Raw genomic sequence first — 21,425 nt, forward strand, 5'->3', positions numbered from 1 at the left:
TAAGTCGAACTGAATAGGAATATATTGCAAAAGAAAAACCACCGCGCAGACGAATGCAAGACAAAACATATCGTAATCTATAAGGGAAGATAAAGTAATCTAAATCTATGCAACTGAGAGGCTGGGATCACTCTTCCCGCCATATTTTTTGTGTCTTGTGTTATGTAAATTTATGTGGTTGACAGTCTAATAGGTTTCTTAAAAGGAAATATCACAACCATTACTAAACTTTTTTTTTCTTTTACCCAAAGAACTGTTCATGGTATAGATCAAAGCTATTTTGCCTGTTGATACCAAAAAAATATATGCATCTTTAAACTTGAGAAATGTAGAGGTGGTTAGGAAAGTATTGTTAGAGTGATGCCCCACCACAGGCCATGTAGAACTTGAGTTTCATAATGTCTCAAAGTGAATATTTTTTCCCCATTCTATTCCAAGTAATTATTATGTCCCACTATCCCCCACCATTAACCCCACCTCTAAGGCCAGTCATTAGTTGACAAAATTAACACAACGCGTAACTTTGACTCTTGATATGCAATCGATTTTGCATCAGTTTTAGCTAGGCCTGTTTCTTCAGCCAACAATTATCTTCATTATGTTTCACGTTAGAGACGAAGCCTAAGTAATCTCGCCCGTGTTTCGTATTTCCTCTGACAAATTGGGAATTTCACTAAAAAAAAATTCTCAAAATTCTTATATTAATGCAGTCTCTGCAAACTGGATGAAGCCAGCTTAATCTTTTTCTCTCTCTGTCTCTAAATAGGCATCTTTATTCTAGCAGAGAAATGGGCATTTTACCTTTTCAGTGTAAAGTGGAATGCCATCAACAACAGAGCAGTCTACCTGATCAAATTTATGGTGACGCACAGAAAATATTATGATAAGGTAAACTCAACAAAATATGACGGGTAAATGTTCGAGACTCGCCGCTGTTGGTAGAATGCTTAGTAGCCGTCCACATACTAAGACTTGTACCTACTCGATAACTATGTTGCAACTTATAATTCGATGACGTAAAACGAAATACTGTTTGATGTATTATACCTCACAGTACATGCTGAACCGTTTATATTTACCTAATCTATACGCCTTTCCCCTTGTATGCAAGTGGCAACTTGGCTATTTTAGAATCTTATCCATTTCTTCCTCAGTTACGCAGTTCGTGACCAACTTACTGTCGAATGACCACCTTGTTTATAGTTCCCAGCGTATAATGAATCTTTCAGACCCGATTTGCTCCTAAACGGGGACAGATTTATGTTTCTGACTAAGATGAGGTAGACATCCATGTGTGTGTTGTGTGTGAGAGAGAGAGAGAGAGAGAGAGAGACTGTGTCTCTCTATGTTACATAAGATTTGAATTGCCGAGCCAAAGATGCCTTGCTGGGATCGCTATTCGCGTCCCATACCTTGGGAAGCGCAACCGTTCTCTGCCTCCCGTGGCGAGCAACGAGAGAAAAGTAGACCAATGATTAGCTGGGTTTAATGTATTTGTTTACGAGGAATTTTTTGTGTCATTTTGTCCGTCAAGGCACGAGTCCGAATTTTCTCTTTGCTTTATTGTGTACTACCAGTCTTTTCAAATTGTGTCTAAGATGGAATGAGAAATATACATTTGATTTTCGTTTTATTTCTTTTATTTTTTGTTGTTGTTAGTATGCTATGTTCAGTTGCTTTTCTTAAGTGCAAAATGCACACTACGCGGTTGTCTTTCATCTCTTTGAAACGTGCATGCGATATTTCGAAATTCCTTCACTTTCACCAAATGTTATTAGTAAAATATTGAAACCGAATACAATAGTACTTAGCTAAGATTGCCGTAGAAGCCAAAATTGTAGTGTACGTGAAAAAATATATAACATCATTCGTTAGAAACATTTAAGTATAGAATTCCACGGTTTTGTAACCTTCTCTCAATGGCCAAGTCTAAAAACTCCTACATTGTTTTCCAAAATGTGAATCGGTCTAACTTTATAACATCCTAAGCGAGGCATTATAGTGACAGAAAAACTTATAGTTTTGTTTGTTTGTATAGTGTTTATACGTTGCATGGAACCAGTGGTTATTCAACAATGGGACCAACGGCTTTACGCGACTTCGAACCTCGTCGAGAGTGACTTCTGTCACCAGAAATACACCTCTCTCACTCCTCAATGGAATGCCAGAGAATTCAACCCGCGGCCACAAAGGTGAAACGCAATCACCATACCGACCACGTCACTGAGGCGCCCGAAAAACATAATTGGAAAGAAAACACTTACTGGAGTGCAGTCTCTACACGAAAGACCGTGTTTAGCTGTAAAAACTAGCATTAACTTTACATTCCAGGAATTTGTCATTTTTTCAAATATTTTCGTTGGGTAGCTACAAGTTATACTACCCTTACTTTCGTTAGCTTTTGATGCTCCTTTACTGCGTAGCACAGTTATATCAAATTCTGGTTACAGCTTTCCTTATTAAAATGTATTGATGTACTGTTAAAATGATTCAAACAACGCGTCCGAAGATGTTTGTTTACACATTTACATTTCAAAAGGGAAATAACGTATGTTCGGGAGCGTGGCAAATCCAAACGTTGCTCCTTGGAGAGGACCTGCTTACCCTACGTTTATGTAAACACCGACGTTTTTTGGTTGCTAATTATGCTTCACGCACTAGGTTGGAAATATGAGGATTCAAATGATAAAATGAAATCAGTCAGCTTACAGTTTAAATTCGGGCAATTTAATCTAGATCGTTTGTATGGTGTTTTTACGTTGCATGGAACCGGTGGTTATTCAGCAACGGGACCAACTGCTTTACGTGACTCCCAAACTACGTCGAGAGTGCACTAATACCACCAGAAATACACATCTCACACACCTCTATGGAATGCCCGAGAATCTAACTCGCGACCAACGAGGTGGCACGCCAACACCATACCGACCACGTCACTGAGGCTCTTCAATTAATTTAAACTTGGGTTTTAGAGTCCAAACATACTTAACTTCATGTCCAGAGAATATTTGCAATATTTGAAAAGCTGCAAAACATACGCAATTTTGATTTTCATTTTACGTAAAGATAAGCCAATAAGTTTGAATGACTATTTCTTGATTTTTATATTTAATTGCTCTCGAGTTGCGTAACATTTAATCACATATATGCATACTCACGCACACGCAAACTATTCCTATTGGCAGACCAGCATCAAGTAATTGCTAGAATCAACCTCGAGGAGTAACAATGAAATTGCTTCAGAAAATAATGTCTAAAAAAAACTTGCTCCAATGAGTTTGCTGAATGTGTACTTTTTAAAATTATAAGGCGACAAAGACCTCTCTACTTCACTTTTGTTTTTGAATGCACTTGCTCACTCCGGTAAACAAACATTGAAGTCAAACGAGAAATGGGTGAAGATAGAAATTAACCTGTTGTTGTCCAAGGAAGATTCGCTCAAACACGTTTGTGCTCTCATCCATACTGAAGTTATTTTTCTTTGTAAACTTCCTCATCAAAGTCAATATTTGCAAGATAATGCATACTCAAAGGTGTAAGGAAACTGACATTCATACATAATGACATATTTGTAACTGAAAAAATAAAATGTCACAAACTTTAATCTATTACCGAAAAAAATGACTTCTTGTTGAAATCCAAAAATATGTTTTCATCACTGACAGCAATCTGGCATCAATCTACATGGTGTTCTACTGATGCACGCCATTTATGGCATCCTATTTTCACAAACTTTTCATGGTGTTCTATTCTAGCAGAATTTAATAAAGGATTATGTCAGACAGCTTTAAATATTAACTTTATTATAAAACATACCATTTGCAAAATCTACACAAGTATAAAAGTACAGTAGTACTTCAAAAGCTACATTTCCTTGGAATGAATTATAATTTTATCGAAAAATAGTTATGGAATGTACAAATTCTAAAAGAGCTTGGAGAATATAAAACACACCATTTGCTAAATCTACACAAGCATAAAAGCACAGTGCTTCAAAAGCGGCATTTCCTTGGAAGGAATTATAATAACACATAAAAGTTGTGGTCTATAGTGAGAGAATGTATACATTCCAAAGGATAGTAGTTGGTTTATGATGATGAACATGCACCACTTCAGTTGCTGCATTCAATTGAGAATATCTGTTTAACATCACAGTACGGAAAACCTTATTCACATGTTAATATAAGTTAATTCTTCACTGAAGCAAACAATTCATAATTGAGTTCTAAATAGACATTGAAGGTCAGTGTTGCCATTAAATGAAAACAGTTTAGCACTTCAAGCGCAATAAACTACTTTAAAATAATTTACTATTTCCATTAAAACACCCATGACTGTGGATCTATTTTTTTCAATTAATTAAACTTCCAACAACGCAAGGTAACAATCTCCTTCACCAACGGGACTCTCTCCTAAATAACATTCAAGATATGTACACATTTTATATAAAATATTCCACAATCTCAAATTCTGCATTGCATTAGCTACCAACATTGGAGGGGGATGGCTCTTCAAGTAGGTCCAACACTGAACCTCACTGGGACAACGGTCCCCAAAAGAGCTTACTGGGTCGTGCCTCGTCTTCAGAGAGGAAGAAATCACGTCCAAGTTTGACAAACTCCTTTCTGCTGAGCTTGCCATCACTATTGAGATCTATTGCAGCAAAAGATTCCTCTGCATCCTGTAAGGAAACAAAAGTCCACAATCATGGGGAAGCCTTATCCTAGATCAGGTATATTTCAAAGGCTTTACTGTTACAGCCACTTGTGGCTACATTTTTACATTTTTTCCACAAGAAATAAAATAGTACTCACTTGCTCTGTAAGACCTAAGCAAGAATAAAACATTTTGAATTCCTCCAAAGATATCTCGCCGCTGCCATCACGATCTACTGCCTGTAAAGAAAGGATCACATTAAATCAGCAATTTTTTCCCCCAATGTCATGTACAGTACATGCAAACCTTATGTTTATCCATTTTCTGAAACTATAATTTCTGCAAATAGGCACATATTCTGACAGACCTCTCAGGGGTATAAGATTTTTCTCTGTCGTCAACAGGAATCACAAGTTATGTTTTGTTGGTATTGTGGTTTTATTTTCCATGGAACCAGTGGTTATTCAGCAATGGGACCAACGGCTTTACGTGACTTCCGAACCACGTCGAGAGTGAATTTCTATCACCAGAAATACACATCTCTCACACCTCAATGGAATGCCCGAGGATCGAACTAGCGGCCACCGAGGTGGCCGGCCAAGACCATACCGATCACGCCACTGAGAGCTTATCACTTGATATGTATTTGATAAAATGGGCAATCATATGAAGTAGATTTTTGTACCAATCAGTTTACTCTCAAGGCTTAACCAAAGGATTTTTTTAAAATGATAAGTGGAACAATGTATGTTAAAAGATGTTGGAGAGGTAATTAGGAATAGAAAAAAATGGAACAGATGAAAAGTAAACAAAGAACCTTCAGTGCCATCTACAGTGATGAACAATGTACTCCACATAGAAGAATAACAAGTTATTGTCTTCTAGGGTTCTAATCATCTCAGTGTACAGAAGATGACAGCAGCACCCTTAATATAATATTTGGAATTTTAGATTTACAATAACTTCTTGTGCATTATATTTGAAAGGGGCAGACCTCGAAGGCCTCCTTTCTGTAATCCATGAAAATATCCAAGTTCCAAGAATGTCAAGGTAAACTCTGTGGGAATCAAGCATTTTGACTCGCTCGTCTGGTTACCCAAGTCACAACGAGGGAAATTCCAAGTTTCAAGTTAATGTTTCTCTAGGATTGTGATTTAGAAGGCCGTATAATAGTTTCATTTCAACAAAGCTTCACCTGGAAGGCCAACAGGTAAGAACAGTGAAAGTACACAAGATTCCCTGCAACTGTAGAAACCAATAAATGCAACGATGGAAAGCTAGTCAGTTTGGCAGGTTAATACTGATAATGTAAAAACAGTTTAATACTAATATTCATAAAAGTACAAACTCGGATACACCCTAACTTGGCAACTCAACTGATTTCCATGGCTGCACACCACATCCAAATAAACCTCTGTACTGTACCTTGATGAAAGTTGCCCCAAGTCTAAATGAGGCATTGTGACTCCTTTATGTTCTTTTGAAGATGATGCAAGCCTTCATTATTCTTTCACATACTATAGCAAAGACATTTGCTTCTGCTAATTTTGAACAGTATACCATCAGCAAAAGATTAGAGCAGATATTCATATTCATACAAATGCAGTTTATAAATGACCCATCAACAGAAAATAGATAAATACTAAAAAAAAGGTAATAAAACCAAAGACAAACAGTACGCTACATATTAAGGTAAATTGTTAATACGAGAATGTACAGTATAATCAGGATAGTATGATTTGTAATGACAAGTAATAGTACAGTACATTATAACAATTTAGATAATAATGCACTACCATGAAAATACACAAGGTTAGCCATACACCAAGGCATACAGCTGCTTCCCACAATGGTGTTATCATATAACAATGTTTCATTCATTAGTATATGATCAGAGCACGAGAAAATGGGCATTTGAAGGATTGGGTACTGGTGCAGTTTTCCTTTTATCTTGGAAGTAAGTGCTCCAAGGACTGGACTAATGATTCTTCCCAAACCAACGAGATCACTTTCATGTCAATGTATTTTTAGCTTGTCAGTTACTTTAAATAGTCCACTTAGCTCATTTATGAAGCCTTCCAGCTTGCGTTTCTTGGTCGATTATATTGTATGGTGTTTTTACGTTGCATAGAACCAGTGGTTATTCAACAACGGGACCAACGGCTTTACGTGACTTCCGAACAACGTCGAGAGTGAACTTCTGTCACCAGAAATACACATCTCTCACACCTCAATGGAATGGCCGAGAATCGAACTCGCGGCCACCGAGATGGCAGGTCAAGATCATACTGATCACGCCATTGAGGCGTTTAAAATGTTAGGGATGGCCATACCTCCTACAACTTGGTGCAGATCGTCAGACTTGTTGAAAATCACTGTTACGGTTTCGGATTTTAGGTCTAACAATCTATCTCCCACCTGTGCTTTAGCAATTAAGTTGAATTACACGTCATACTTTGGACTCATTTATATTCAGTTTTATGCTCTGATTACCTAAAGATACTATCAGTACTATGTTGTATTAACATGAGGCATCATGGATACAAGTGAATCAAAGGCTTAACAGTTCATCCAGGAGACATGAAGGAAAAAAAGGAACACGTGTCGGTACCTATCTTATCTATCCCTGAACTAACCGGTAACGGTACTTGTCCTCAACCTCAATTGGTAGTCATCCAAAAGGGGCTACCTCATATAAAGTTCCTACTGTTGAGATGAAGACTTTAATACTGTTGTTAAATGTTGCTCAAAACTAACTAGGATAGATCCTTGTTGTACTAAATAAAAAATATAAAGTTTTCCTTTAGAACATACCATCTTGATATTCTGATTATTCTTAATTTATCTCACAACAACACCTGCCACTTCTTAGGCTATACTTAGTCCATAGGAGTGAAAAACTGCTACAGATCTACAGAGAGCGTGACCTTAAATCTGATATTAGAAAATAACCTATATCTACTCAATACAACAGAAATTTTCCAGTATATCTTTGCGTGCACGGACAATAAAGATAATGTATATTTCATAAACACTCATATGCATATTCAATGGAACCAATTATGCAACTTGACAGAACATTCTTAAGGCCCCAATCCACTGAACGATTGTCGTTATCGACCCCCACACACACTATTCAGACAGTATGAACAATCTCCGCACCGATTTCAGTCTGAACAAAGATTTTGTTTCTCTAGAAGAAACGCGCGCGATAGCGTTATATTAAGACAAACCCATACATTGAACGAAACTGCTATGACAGACTTAAGTCGCAAGCCAGCAACCTGGTCACGACAAGATTCCCGCCGAGATCGTTCAGACACGAAGCTCCGCCCACTTTTTCATTCAGACAAGCCCATACACAGCAGTGATGCCAACCCATCTAAGCCTGTGCAACCTACAGAAGACAAGAAATTACCCAACCATCTGAGGTTGTTATTAGAAATACTAATAACGATATTGATCATTACAGGCATTGTTCCAATAACCCTACACTTATAAATGTTGCCCTAAGGTATAAATATTTGGTCAAATTACCCTACGTGCTGGGCAATTGCCCTGCAGTTGGCAACACTGATACACAATGTTTTAGCAAACTATAGACAAACGTTCAGACTATATACAGGTCTGGTTCAGACAATCGTTCCGTGTATGGGGGCCTTTAAAGTTTTTAAATTGTTGTAATGTAAATCCTGAATGTTATGGCAGGTTATATTGAACAAATCATGACTGTAGACAATAAAAATGGAAATAGCTTAAAAAGACCCATACTGCATACTGTACCTTGAAGAAATATGGCAAAGGACTAGCCACTCTCTTGCGGAGGTCCTTGGTATTGATAACGTGCTCCATCTGAGTCAGGAATTGCTCCTGCCCAATGAAGCAGTAAGGGTCGCCAGAAGCACCCCACTCCTCCTCCCACACATGCTGCAAATAGATATGTATTGCATAAGTCATTTAAAAACATTCTCATTTTACACGTAGTTAACTTGGAATTTTTGTATATATAGATATATAGGTAGGTGAAATGAGTACTATGCATATAGTGTATAGATATGGGTGTATGTATATACATAGTAAATTCACGTATGCAATAATAAAAATATAAAAAAAGATGTGTAGAATCTAAGAAAGACAATAATACTCTCATCGGATAAAATTCTGAATGTAATAGTTAAAATTGTAAAATACTGTAATTTTCTCTAATAAAAGATAAAAAAAGATATATTATAGAATATAGAATTTAGGCCAAAGGCCAAGTAGGACATATGAGGTCTTTCAGCACTGAATTGGAAATTGACACTTCAGAAGTTTGAAAGGTGGAACAGTAGGAAAACCTCGTAGTTGCACTATGAATCAACTGTTAGGAAAGGGTGGAAAATAAGATGGTCGCAAGAATATGAACGGAAGTACAGTAAAAAGGAATGAAAGGGGTTGTAGCTAGGGGGTCGAAGGGACGTTGCAAAGAACTTTTAAGTAATGCCTACACAACACGGCATGAGGTGCACTGACGGCTCTAACCCCCTACGTAGTATAATTATATTTTAATCCACAGGGTGATGGAAGGTTCAGCCTACATTTTCCTGGTCTAATCCAGGTCTGAGGGCAAATAAGAAAAGGAAGTATGAAGCTTAAATGAAGAAGCAATTTACTGAGGTTTTATGTTGGAAGAGAGTAAGACCACACTTTCTACAGTAATTTGTTTGTTTGTATGGGAAAAACGGCTTTACGTGACTTTCGAATCACGTCGAGAGTGAACTTCTATCACCAGAAATACACATCTCCAACCCCCTCAATGTTATGCCCGAGAATCAAACTCGCTGCCACCGAGGTGGCAGGTCAAGACCATACTGATCACGCCACTGAGGCGCTTTACAGCAATTTGTTTCACGAATCACTTTTTTAGAACTGAATTGTTACCATAAGTTTCAATTATACATTTTTCTTTTTGACAACAGTGTAGGCCACTCTGGTTGGTTCACTTAAGGTAGATTATTGGATGAGCCCTATGCATACGAAACACTTGTTTGGCTGCTGCTGATTGGCTAGTAAAGGGAGGTAGGCAGCTCCCTGCCAATCAGCGGTCGCCAAACAAACGTCTCGTAGGCATAAGGATCACCCAAGGATCTACCTTCAGTGAACCAGCTATACATATATATATATATATATATATATATATATATATATATATAATATATATATATATATATATATATAATATATATATATTATATATTTATATATATATATATATTATATATACCTGAATCACGAAAGTTAGGAACGTGATAAATCCTGTCGGTATTGATGTAAATAATTCACTCTCTAAATTAAATAACCAGGTACCATTCTCAGTTTGCCTTATTTTAACGGATTTGAAACCATTAAATCATTGTTAAATGCTTTTAATGTCAACCTTGTTTTTTCTTATAATAACACACTAAAAGGAATGTTAATAAAAAATGGCCCCAGAGAAAGCAACAACATAATATATAAAATTCCATGTATGGATTGTCCCTCATTTTATCTCGGACAGTCTAGCAAGGGCCTAGAAGTAAGGCTAAGCCAGCATAAATATTCTGTAAAAACTGGGCAAACATCTAATGCAATATTCATTCATTTGGTAGTTCAGTAATTGCAAGGTCAAGAGATGTTTTATCACGAAATCTTTTAGAATCTGCTTTAATACAACTTACTTTTCATTGTAATTTCAATGTTAGTCGTGGCCTTTTTCATTTAGACCCTTGTATTTGTAACATGTTTAAGAATGACCTCAAAGATATAATTACTGACTTAAATAAAAAATCAGTTGGCCTTACAGTTATCTTTGTTGTAATGTATGTCTGACATGTATTGTGAATATGGTTTTGTTTACCAAGTTCTGAATAGCTGTAACCTATAATCCTTTAATTGTTTTGTCCTTGTAACTGAGATGATTGTCTTAAACCTTTAATTGCACCCATTGTTTATGCTTGTTTGGAAAGGTCTTTCATCTTCCAGGTGTGTCGGATTCTAGGTACTAATCTCTTTATAATCCCTATCTGTCAGTTATACGAATCTTCTTGTATTGTCTTTTGCCTCATTTATGTCAGTTTCTGCTCGGTAAAGGACGTTTAACGTCGAAAGGTCTCGCAGATCCTCCTTCGTTTATTTTTCCTTCGTGGCATATATCTTTGAAATATATACATATATATAATATATATATATATATATATATATATTATATATATATATATATATATATATATTTCAAAATTCTTTTAATATGAGAATTCAGAATATTCAAGAGAGAGAGAGAGAGAGAGAGAGAGAGAGAGAGAGAGAGAGAGAGAGAGACTTACCCTCAGGGCATCGGTAAATCTGCTGATTTCCTTTTCGGAGAGGTGTCCAAAGTGGGCAAACTTCCCGACGAGGGCTTCGAAATCGTCCCACGACACGACTCCGTCTTTGTTGACGTCCATCATCTGGTGGTGTGTTCTCATCTTCTGTCGCCAAAATGGTGTCTGGCCCTGCATTAGAAAGAAAAAAAAATTCTCTTATATTACTACCGTCAAACGCAGCTGTTTGGTAACTCGAGTCTGACTATAGTAGATTCACATCAACCGTGCATTTGATGTCTAGGCCCGTCCCTTACGACGCTCCTGATTGGTTGTTGATAAGCCAATCACTGGGCTGTTAACCCTCAGGCTTTCTCGAGAGTTTACATGGGCAGGATGTGTGTTCCACCTCTCCTGAGGTACACGTTTGAAAGACTTATACTTCAAAGATGAACACAAATCTTGCCTATGTGAACTCTCGAGACAGTTTCCAGCCCTGTGACTGGCTTATGGACAGCCAATCAGGAGCGTCGTAAGGGACGGGCCTAGATATCAAAATGCATGGTTGATGTGAATCTACTATAGCAAAAGGGCTTGCAATTGACAATTTCAAGTCTGTCTTCAATATTCATCTTTCACTCGTTTTCCTGGAATAAGCATTTCTACTTTGATCATCTGACGACAATTCATGCACTTACTTCAGTACTTTGGATAAGAAAAAGTTGGTTACTTTTGCCAGTAAGTAATTATTTTCATAAAAAGTTTATCAATGTATCACCAAGTTAATATAAAGCATTTTACTCTATCCTTTCTTTTCGTCTGCTTACAGATTCCTGAAGGACGTTGAAGGGCATCGGGTACAGTTACTGACAGTATAATAACAGTTGCAGTTTCCCCCCCCAGCCCCCCCCCCCCACCCCCCCATTTCAGCCATGACAGGCCCGGCCATCAATTACTGGCTGGGAGCTATATCTCCACTTTAACTTCAACTTTTTACACCTTAAACCCGGTTATGCAGAATTACCATGTTGGAAGGATGCTCAATATTATATATATATATATATATATATATATATATGTATATATGTATATATGTATATGTGTGTATATATATATATATATATATATATATATATATATCAGCAATAAGTCACCAAACAGCACGTGACAAATATGTACGTAAATAGCCACATGAAAGGTGAAAAATCAAAGACCAGGTACCAAGAGCTTTCGTGTACTGCGTACACTTCTTCGGGGGTACAAAGTAAAATAAATAAATAGAAACAAACAAGAAAATTTCACAGAACAAAGATCAAAGCCATTAACAAGCAAATTATCATTACAAATTGTCACTACCAAACAAGTAAGAATAGTTTAAAAGTGCTTAAGAACTGAAACTGCAGTTAGTATAACAGGCTGTTGCTAAAAGGTGACATTGTATTTCCCTACAATTTTATAAACAAGGTAACTAATTTAAAAAGACCTGAACTCAGATTCATAAGTTGATCGTTAAAATGCTTAATAAATGCAGATTCAATTATGTTTCTTTTTACAATATGGTTACAAAATACTACTTCAGATGCATTTTTCTAGTCTATACTATGGTTTAAATCATTCATGTGTACAAATAAAGCACTCGTCGATTGACCTGTTCTAACTGCGTAACGGTGTTGTTTTAGACGGTAATCTAGTTCTTTACCAGTTTGACCAAGGTATTTGTAATTACAGCCAGCACAAGGAATCGTGTAAATACAGCCACTAGTTTGTTTTGGGGAATTACGCACAATGATATTTTGAAGTGTTCCTGAATTTTTGTATACCACATTTATCTTGAAAGTTTTCAGTAATTTCTGAATAAAAGAAAGATTTATATTACATGGCAGTGTTAAGATATTTTCTCTCACAAAAGGCTCCCTATTGTTAGTGGAATAAAAAATATTTCTAGCTTTCTGCAAAGATTTGTCAATTAAAAACTTTGGGTATTTTAACCTATTTCCTACGTCATAAATTTTACAATTCTCGGAGTCTAGGAATTCCGGACTGCATATCCGTAGTGCCCTTAAAAACATGCTACAAAAAACTGAGTTTTACATTAACAGGGTGGTCTGAATAATAGTGGATATAAGAACAGACATTGGTAGGTTTCTTGTAAACATCAAACACAAAGCTTCTATCCCTTCTATGAACCAAAACATCTAAAAACGGTAATGAACAATTATTTGATGTTTACAGGTAACCTACCAATGTCTGTTCTTATATCCACTATTATTCAGACCACCCTGTTAACTTCTAAAATAATGTACCTAGATGTTCAACCATATATATATTCACTGCTTTTAATTTCTAAAATAATGTATTTGGATATTCAACCAAATAGTGTGGGGCTGTTTAACTTCACCACGAACTGGGGACGAGAAATAATAAGTTTTCCCATTTAAGTTTGGGAAAAAAGGAAGATCACTCTAGTGATAAGAAGATAGGTCTAGATGGTGTTCGAAAGTAAGCTTTAATTAAATATCTAGATAGTCTAAGTGTGCTTTTGGAAGGTAGAGGAATAAAATAAAAATGTAGTTGAGCACCATCTGACAATCTGAAGGCATCACCACCTTCGCATACAAGATAATCCATACGAAAAGGAGTGTAGGCACGTCCGGTACGTAAGCGGACACACGTACACAAGGGATGCTGTGGCGTGTATTACTCTAGACCTCGGTGGCGTACATTGGTGCACGAGACCGAGGAACTGAGCGGTGCACGTGATGCACAACACTGAACAAATGGCGGCCTGAAGTCGGGGAACGAAAAGACTCAATAGAAAACCGGATTAAAAGGAACAAAAGATGGGTGAAAAGTATGCATTCAATATGCGGCTCAAGGTCTCCTTGGAAAAAGAAGAAGAAAAAACATTACGTTCCGTCCTCTTCACGGGTCTCCTGTCGAAGTGACGCTATGTGAATAAGAAGCCTGGTGATGGATTCTGGTCTCGGCCAAACCAATAGAGACTGCCTCTTGTCAAAATCGCCATAAATCTATCATTCCTACGATTCTGCACTTTCATTATCAAAACGAATTGCATCAACTGACAGAAGGGCCATTAACAAGAGAGAAGAAATGGGAATAAGACAAGGATACTGAAGAAAATTGCCCACTCTTAACAGTCAGTTACAAAAACCGCCCCTACCTACTCCAATCATTGAGGACGTATTGGCGCGGAGACGCCACCCACCAGAGAATCATTTTATCGAGAGTCGGTGCACTTGGCGAAACCAGTTTTATTAATGTAATTCCAACATCACAATACACCATCATGAGACAGCCGGACATTTCCTATGCGGATGTCGGGTTGCAAGATACTACCATCGACAAGTTCGAATAGAACATAACAGTTTAGGCCAAATGCCAAGCGCTGGGACCTGTATGTGAAACAGGAGAACCTCGAAGTTGCACTATGAAATAATTGTTAGATGATGGGAAGTAAGATAGAATAGAATATGAACGGAGGTACAGTAAAAGGAATGATAGGGATTGCAGCTGGGGGCCGAAGGGACACTGCAAAGAACCTTAAATAAAGCCTACAGTGCACTGCATGAGGTGCACTGACGGCACTATCCCCCTACGGACCTACGAAGTATACAAGGTACCGGCAAAAAATTGTGAATGTGTTCTGTGCATAAATTTAAATAGCGCATCTGTCCCAACCCACAAAAAACGAGAAATTTTGTCAAGTTCAAGCATAAACAGTTGTGAAGAGACGGGAGAGTGCCTCTAGCAACAAAAACTTGTTTTAAAGCTCGTGATTTATGCCACTCCCTAATTCTAAACTAGCATAACATGAAGATATCCTTGAAGTGGAATAAAAATTAAATGTGAAGGTTCACAACGTTTCGTCCTAGTCTCACTAATATGAAAGGGTGAGATTTTCTGATTGCAAAGATGTAATTTATATATATATATATATATATATATATATATATATTCTTGCTAGTTTACTCTGAGATGAGAAGTGGTAGAAAAATTTAGCTACTTATTACTCACAGGTCCAGTGATACCATCATAATCAAGAACCGGTTCTCACCGCGAAGATTCTCGTTCAAATCCAGTAACGGTAAGTAGGTAACAGATTCCTTTTATTATTCCCCAAGTATAAAATACTTATAATACGTGTGTGTACATGCCGCATTTTACACAAGGTCTAATTCAACTCGGCAATGTATTAGAAAATAATGTCCTCGAAAGATTGTGGGTCAAACTTGCTAAACAAAAGACGCAAGCAACGACGGGGTGCGCTTGAAGGGGCTGTGAGCAGGCTCTTAATTTTCTACTTCCCTTTCCCGGCTCGTCGCTTCGCTCAGTTTCCATTTAGCCCTTTGCTCCAACATATTGGACGTTCATGGTGCTTGTATACGAAAAGCAATAAAGTAATTACAATAAATGCTATTTCCCATTGCTGCTAACTGTGCATCATGGTCTAACTGGTTGTTTTAAGAAAGAAATAGTTAACTTTCTTCTTAAGAAATAGTAGTTACCTTTCTTGGCTGTTTTAAGGAAGAAATCGTTAAATTTCTTGGCTGTTTTAAGAAATCGTTACATTTCGTTTTAAGAAAGAAATAGTTAAATGTCTTTTTAATAAAGACAGTTACCTTTCTAAGTGTAAAAGTCAGGTAAACTCAATTGATTACTCCTTTAAGTGTTTAAAAATGTTGGACAAGTTAAGAAAATGTTGGAAAATAAGTAAACAAGAAAATGTTGAAAATAATTTAAAGTCCTGAAGGGGTGAGTTGTCCCGCAACCATTACGAAAGCAAAACTGGCACCCCCTAAAATTATTCAAATAATACTGCATACCACATGCAATGAATAAAGTGAAGGTGACTTGCATCACGGAAAACACAATGGCACGTGTATAGGCTGCACTGTCTGATTTCTTGTGATAATATTGATGGATTCATCCAATACACGCACTTATCTGGATTTAAGTGACCTTACAGACAAACCCCTGCCTTTGCCATACGAACCAAAACCTGCTATGCATCTCTAAGTAAATTCCCTCAGCTGTACCAAAAGTAATAAGACATCTCATCCAACCAAACAACCAGCATTCTCTGGCATAAAACAAAGCTCTTGTAGTGGCCATATACAGCAGAATTCTTTCACAGTTGCCATACAAGCCAAGTTGTTCAGTTGGTCATGAAGTACTAAATTTGCTTTCCTTCCCTTTACAAAACCTTGTCTTGGAGGTACAATAAACCAAAGACTGTATATATCATCACGATAACGCCCAAGAAATATTAGTCGTAAATAATGACCCCTAACTGCTGGAGGGCGCTTTCGATGAAAGATCCAAGATCGCATAAACCAAATTTAAAAATATTAAAAATCAAAGTAAAAATTTCCCCCATCTTGTTAATACTAAGTCAAAAATGTTCAAGAAGTCAGCAACTTATAAACTTTACTATGGTTGTTTTTAATACAGTGCCACACACTATAAGGCAAGACACCTTTTGGTTCAGTCACGTAATCATGACATTTCTATTTTTTTTTGGTTTTTTTTTTTAGCTCATATCTTGTTTACGAGCTAAAACACCCATCTCCCCAATCTCTGCACTGTGTAGACAATAGGCCTATATACACCTACGTGGATGCACAAACCCAGAAAAAAAAAAAAAGCAAATCCTTTCGTCGTATAATTAAATATCCGGTATTTTCTTCATCTAAAAGCAACCATTTACTTTTGGCTAGTGGATAACTTTGAATTCACATGCAATTTAATGACTATGTAAAGGAGGTTGGTCTAGCTAGCGTTTGTGGCAACTTTACAATTACTGTACAAATATTTTCAAATATCTTTCAAAGGACAGAGGCATAGCTGTCCTTTCGCAGGCTTGGGATATATGAATTTAAAAAAATATAGATAAAACTACTTGTACAACCATGTAAGAATACACTACAAGACCTTCATCTAAATTATTTGTTGTTGAATTTCGTTACCACCCAGTTCATGAGTCACGAGAGAGAGAGAGAGAGAGAGAGAGAGAGAGAGAGAGAGAGAGAGAGAGAGAGACTTTCATTCCAAGGTGTGTGAGCGCCACTTTTCTAGCGCAAAAAGAAAAAAAAATGATAAAGATGTGGATTCACTGGTTCATTTCATGTGCAAATTTTATCATCCACACAAACCCCCCCACCCCCCCACACACACACACACACCATATATTATATAATATAATATATTTTATTAGATTAATATAATATATATATATTATCCTATATATATATATATATATATATAGTATATTATATATTAATATATATATATATATATTATATATTATAATTATATATATATATAATAATATATAATATATATATAATATATATATATAATATATTTATTAATATATTATAATAATATGTCTGTGTAATATAACACCGGTACATACTACTCAACAGACGAGACGTTATAACACACAACTGTCACGCTAACGACAACTAATTCTCTTACGAGACACCGGCAGCCTTTGCACGAGTCACTGCGAAGATCAGGGAAAAGGGTGTATAATACCCCTCAACTACCATTTAATCTTCATCCACCAATAAAGTTTGGATATCCCATTCTCTTTCACATTGGTTGCAAAATTTCAGGAGAAAATGTTACCAACGAAATGCACGGTGTCCGTAAAATGTAGTACTATTACTTCCTGCGTTTCTTTGACCAAAATTCAATACCCAACAGTTTTACAAAGTTTTATACCGGCTATGACCAAAAGGATGATTACGAGAGTATTATTGTCTTGTAACAATACATAACCAGCTTAGATTCTACTCATCTTTGTGTAATTCTTAAAATAGTAAAATTGTACATTTTCTCTAATAAAAGAAAAAAAATGATTATGCAATGACCTTCCTATTCGTGAGCTTTCATCGTTGGAACTAAAAAGTTCAAACTTAGTGCAAATATTTCAAGCTCTCATGAGCCTGATCCAGTTTCAATCATCTTCGTTTCTTTTTCCTTTAGCCATTTCTCTTTAAAATAGTTTAAACTTAACTTCACTCTTTTCCCAAACAGTTCCTACAGAATAATGTCAAAAACGAAACCACGGTAGCCACGTGGCGAACTTGCACTGAAGCTCTGATAAGTCCAAAAACAACATAACCACTAAATCACAGTTCCTTCTCTTGACCTCCACCCTACCACTTACCCCCCCCCCCCCCCACCCCCATACTTGAGGACCCTGATTCACAGCAGAACTGTTCCAAGACATTAAAGGGAGTCTGCGCGTTCATTTGTTTGCTTTCCTGAGCGCTACTGAAACCCGTGAAATCCGAAGACCGAATCGATTACAAGGAGGATTAGCCTAATGAAGCCATGGAAGATTACCGAGGAAAGAATGTTTGTTTTTCAAGTCAAGAATTTTTTTTTTTTAAGTTTAACTTATCAATTTGCCCAATTCCACAAATATAAAAAATTGTCCATATGACCAACATAAAACATATCTAAAGAAACACTACGCATCATAGAAACCAGTATACATCTACAAAGACTTGCAATGTGATACGATCTTCAAATTATTCACGTGACGTCTGTCTTCCCTCAGCCCGGCCCCATCCTCTCTCTCTCTCTCTCTCTCTCTCTCTCTCTCTCTCTCTCTCTCTCTCACACACACACACACACACACACACACACACACACACACACACACACGAGTCCTACATATTAATACACACACGAGTCCTACGATATCAATAAAGGACAGTTTTCATGATGTAGTTAATGTCCTTATCCATGTTTGTTAATAAGGCTTGAGAATATTTGAGAATACTTCAAGGTGTATCACTTTCCGCTGCTACAAGTCCATTAACTTCTTCAATCCATCAAGTCCGGAATAGAACAAAAGGCTGATTCGTCAATCTATCCATTGATGAAGACAAAAGAAGAACGAGCGGGGAGAGAGGAGGGGGGGAGAGGGGTTGCGAACGATATGAACTTTATGACGTGATGGAACTCTCTTATTCCATAGATACAAGTTACTAACCTGATCTGTGTCGAGTTGCTTATCGATGATATGATGCGAAATGTGGACAGTTATCACCTTCAGACGTTGGCCATGACTGTCAGGCTTTGAAGTAGGCCACAAAACCGCTCAAAAAGTATTTGGGTCTCTAACCTTGGCCTATACGTAGGCCTACCTTTGTCTAACTTTTGCGTTATCAATGGTCTCGCCAATCAAACCATTACTTACGCCTTCAGTAACAGTTACTGTGCCCGGATAATTAAGCAAGTTGTGAAATTAAGAAACCTGAATCATCCTCCCGTTATTAACTTCAATTCGAGGCTCAGTGAATTGAATAAAAATAAAATATTACTTATGTAAATGGCGAAATATACAGGCGCCAAAATTTGTAAGAGAATTTCGAGTTGCGAGTAGTCTTTAATACCCTCACGTACTTGGCTATAATTAAGATCCAATAATATGCCAATCAATTTCGAAAATGCTACTCATAAAAAGAGTAAAATTACAATAAAATCATGTAGACCCAGGAGAGAAAACATTGTTACAATTACCATATAGGTAAATTATATGGAACGATAAATAAATGAACCTAAGAGTAGAAAATGCCTACCGCAATGCCAAAGTATTAGTTGTAACTCGTATCTTCATTGGCAGCGCCCGAAAAGTATGACTATTATAAAAAAAATAGTATGAATACTATATAAAAAAAATCTAGTCATCAAATACAAGGATATTTGTTTCTTTCATACTGTCACTTTCCTATGAGAAATTAATTTCCCAAGATTCATATACAACTCTGCATCAGTTTGTAATCAACACCTTACACGTTAAATCACTTTTGCAACCCACTTTCTTTGCTCAGTGAACGTGAATTTTGCAATGGATATTGCCGAAAGTCCAGACTCAGGGCCATTCCCGTGGAGAGAGATCCGTGAATCATGAATGAGATGAAAAGCTGTTCACGAAAAACAAATGGCTTCCGTTCGAGACAAACGCTCCAGCCGATTAGGTCAGCACCGAGGGAAAAGTTTTGGCGGGACGGAATCCAGACAAAAATCACCCATGCTTTAAAAATCGTAGTTTAAAATGTGATTGTTTACTTTCGTTGCAGTCCTTGCATAAACTACTATACTGACGTCATCGTGTGTAAACCAGAAATCATTCGACCTACTTTTGGCAGAACGTCCCCATTAATCAATTGGCAAGACTCGAGGCCACCAGGGTTACACGATTTGTTTTTCTCATTTCTATTGGTTCCGTGCATCCTATCATTATATTTCACTAAAATCCAATCATTTCAGTCTGGCAAAATCAGCAGCCACCAGATAAATAAGAACTTAATTACCCCAAATCAGATTAAATGAAATACGGATGCACCAAAGACCAAAAAAGCCTCTTTAGACCCCACCAAAATAAGCACAATTAGCTGAACAACATTACAAACTATTATAATTTTCATCCTCCAGTTATGATTATGTATTATTGTGTGTTATTCTCGCCCTCTCTCCAGGTCACATTTAAAAGTTGTGATACATGGACTGCCGAGTTCCTTCTTTCATTGTTAAATGTACACGTGTGGATAATGATGAGTCAGCATTTTGCTAGTGACGCTACATGGCGCAAACAACGAAGTTAAATATTTCCAAGGCAGTGCACCTCTCCATTATTTACCAACTTTCCTTTGATATACTTAAGCTCCAAAACAAACTCTTTCTTAACTGAATATCAGAGTAGGATGCGTGCGCCAGCGATCAATCACTGAAGCCTCGCGCCTAGGTCTATCATTCAAAACTGACAGTACTGAGTCAAGAATTACTTCTAAGAAAGTTGCTTCTGCATTAAACTGCAATGAACATGCAATACTCACAAATATAATGTTAAGCAAAACAAGTCTAATTATTTCGATTTCGTTAACCCGCCATCCGCTGAACTTCAAAAATGTAAGTTACAACAACCTCGTATGAATAAAAATTGCGCATCTTAGGTCTAATAAAGATATGAAGAGGTCCCATTAAGGCCAGACCGAGTGCCTACGTGACTGAAATCAGGAGACGGTGCAAAGGGTGAAAGGGGAAGTGGCTGTTGAGCCTAAACCACGGGGAAGGATCCGGACGAAGGGCATTCATTGGCTCCGCCTTCTTGATTGCGGGTCATCCCAACCCCAAGGGCGAGGAACGATGCTACGTGCTGTCCTGCAGAGGAGATCGCGTACCTGGCAATAGCTAGAGCTAAAGGTTACCTAGCTGTCTTAATAAATCGAAGAAGCCCACCCGCCCCAAAACCACCAACCAGGACCCTGCTGAAGCTTGACAACATCCAAAGAGGGGAGAGAGAGAGAGAGAGAGAAACTTGAAATAAACTCACTCTCTCTCTCAAGAGAGCTAACAACTAAAAGTAATATGAACATTCTTGGATTTATATATATATATATATATATATATATA

General features: G+C 37.1%; 1 protein-coding gene across 1 annotated transcript in view; it reads right to left on the bottom strand.

The window, feature by feature from the left end:
* Positions 1 to 3,786: 3,786 nt before the first annotated feature.
* Positions 3,787 to 21,425, bottom strand: part of LOC135202314 (sarcoplasmic calcium-binding protein-like) — a 25,095-nt gene continuing 7,456 nt past the window's right edge. Inside the window, exons 4-7 of the mRNA XM_064231655.1 lie at positions 10,998 to 11,165; positions 8,440 to 8,583; positions 4,815 to 4,895; positions 3,787 to 4,681 (exon numbers count right to left, since the gene is read on the bottom strand). Coding sequence (XP_064087725.1) covers positions 4,535 to 4,681; positions 4,815 to 4,895; positions 8,440 to 8,583; positions 10,998 to 11,165 — 540 coding nt within the window. The 3' untranslated portion in view covers positions 3,787 to 4,534. The remainder of the gene's footprint in view (positions 4,682 to 4,814; positions 4,896 to 8,439; positions 8,584 to 10,997; positions 11,166 to 21,425) is intronic.

Source organism: Macrobrachium nipponense, chromosome 30 (assembly GCF_015104395.2).
Source record: "Macrobrachium nipponense isolate FS-2020 chromosome 30, ASM1510439v2, whole genome shotgun sequence".
NCBI lineage: Eukaryota > Metazoa > Arthropoda > Malacostraca > Decapoda > Palaemonidae > Macrobrachium > Macrobrachium nipponense.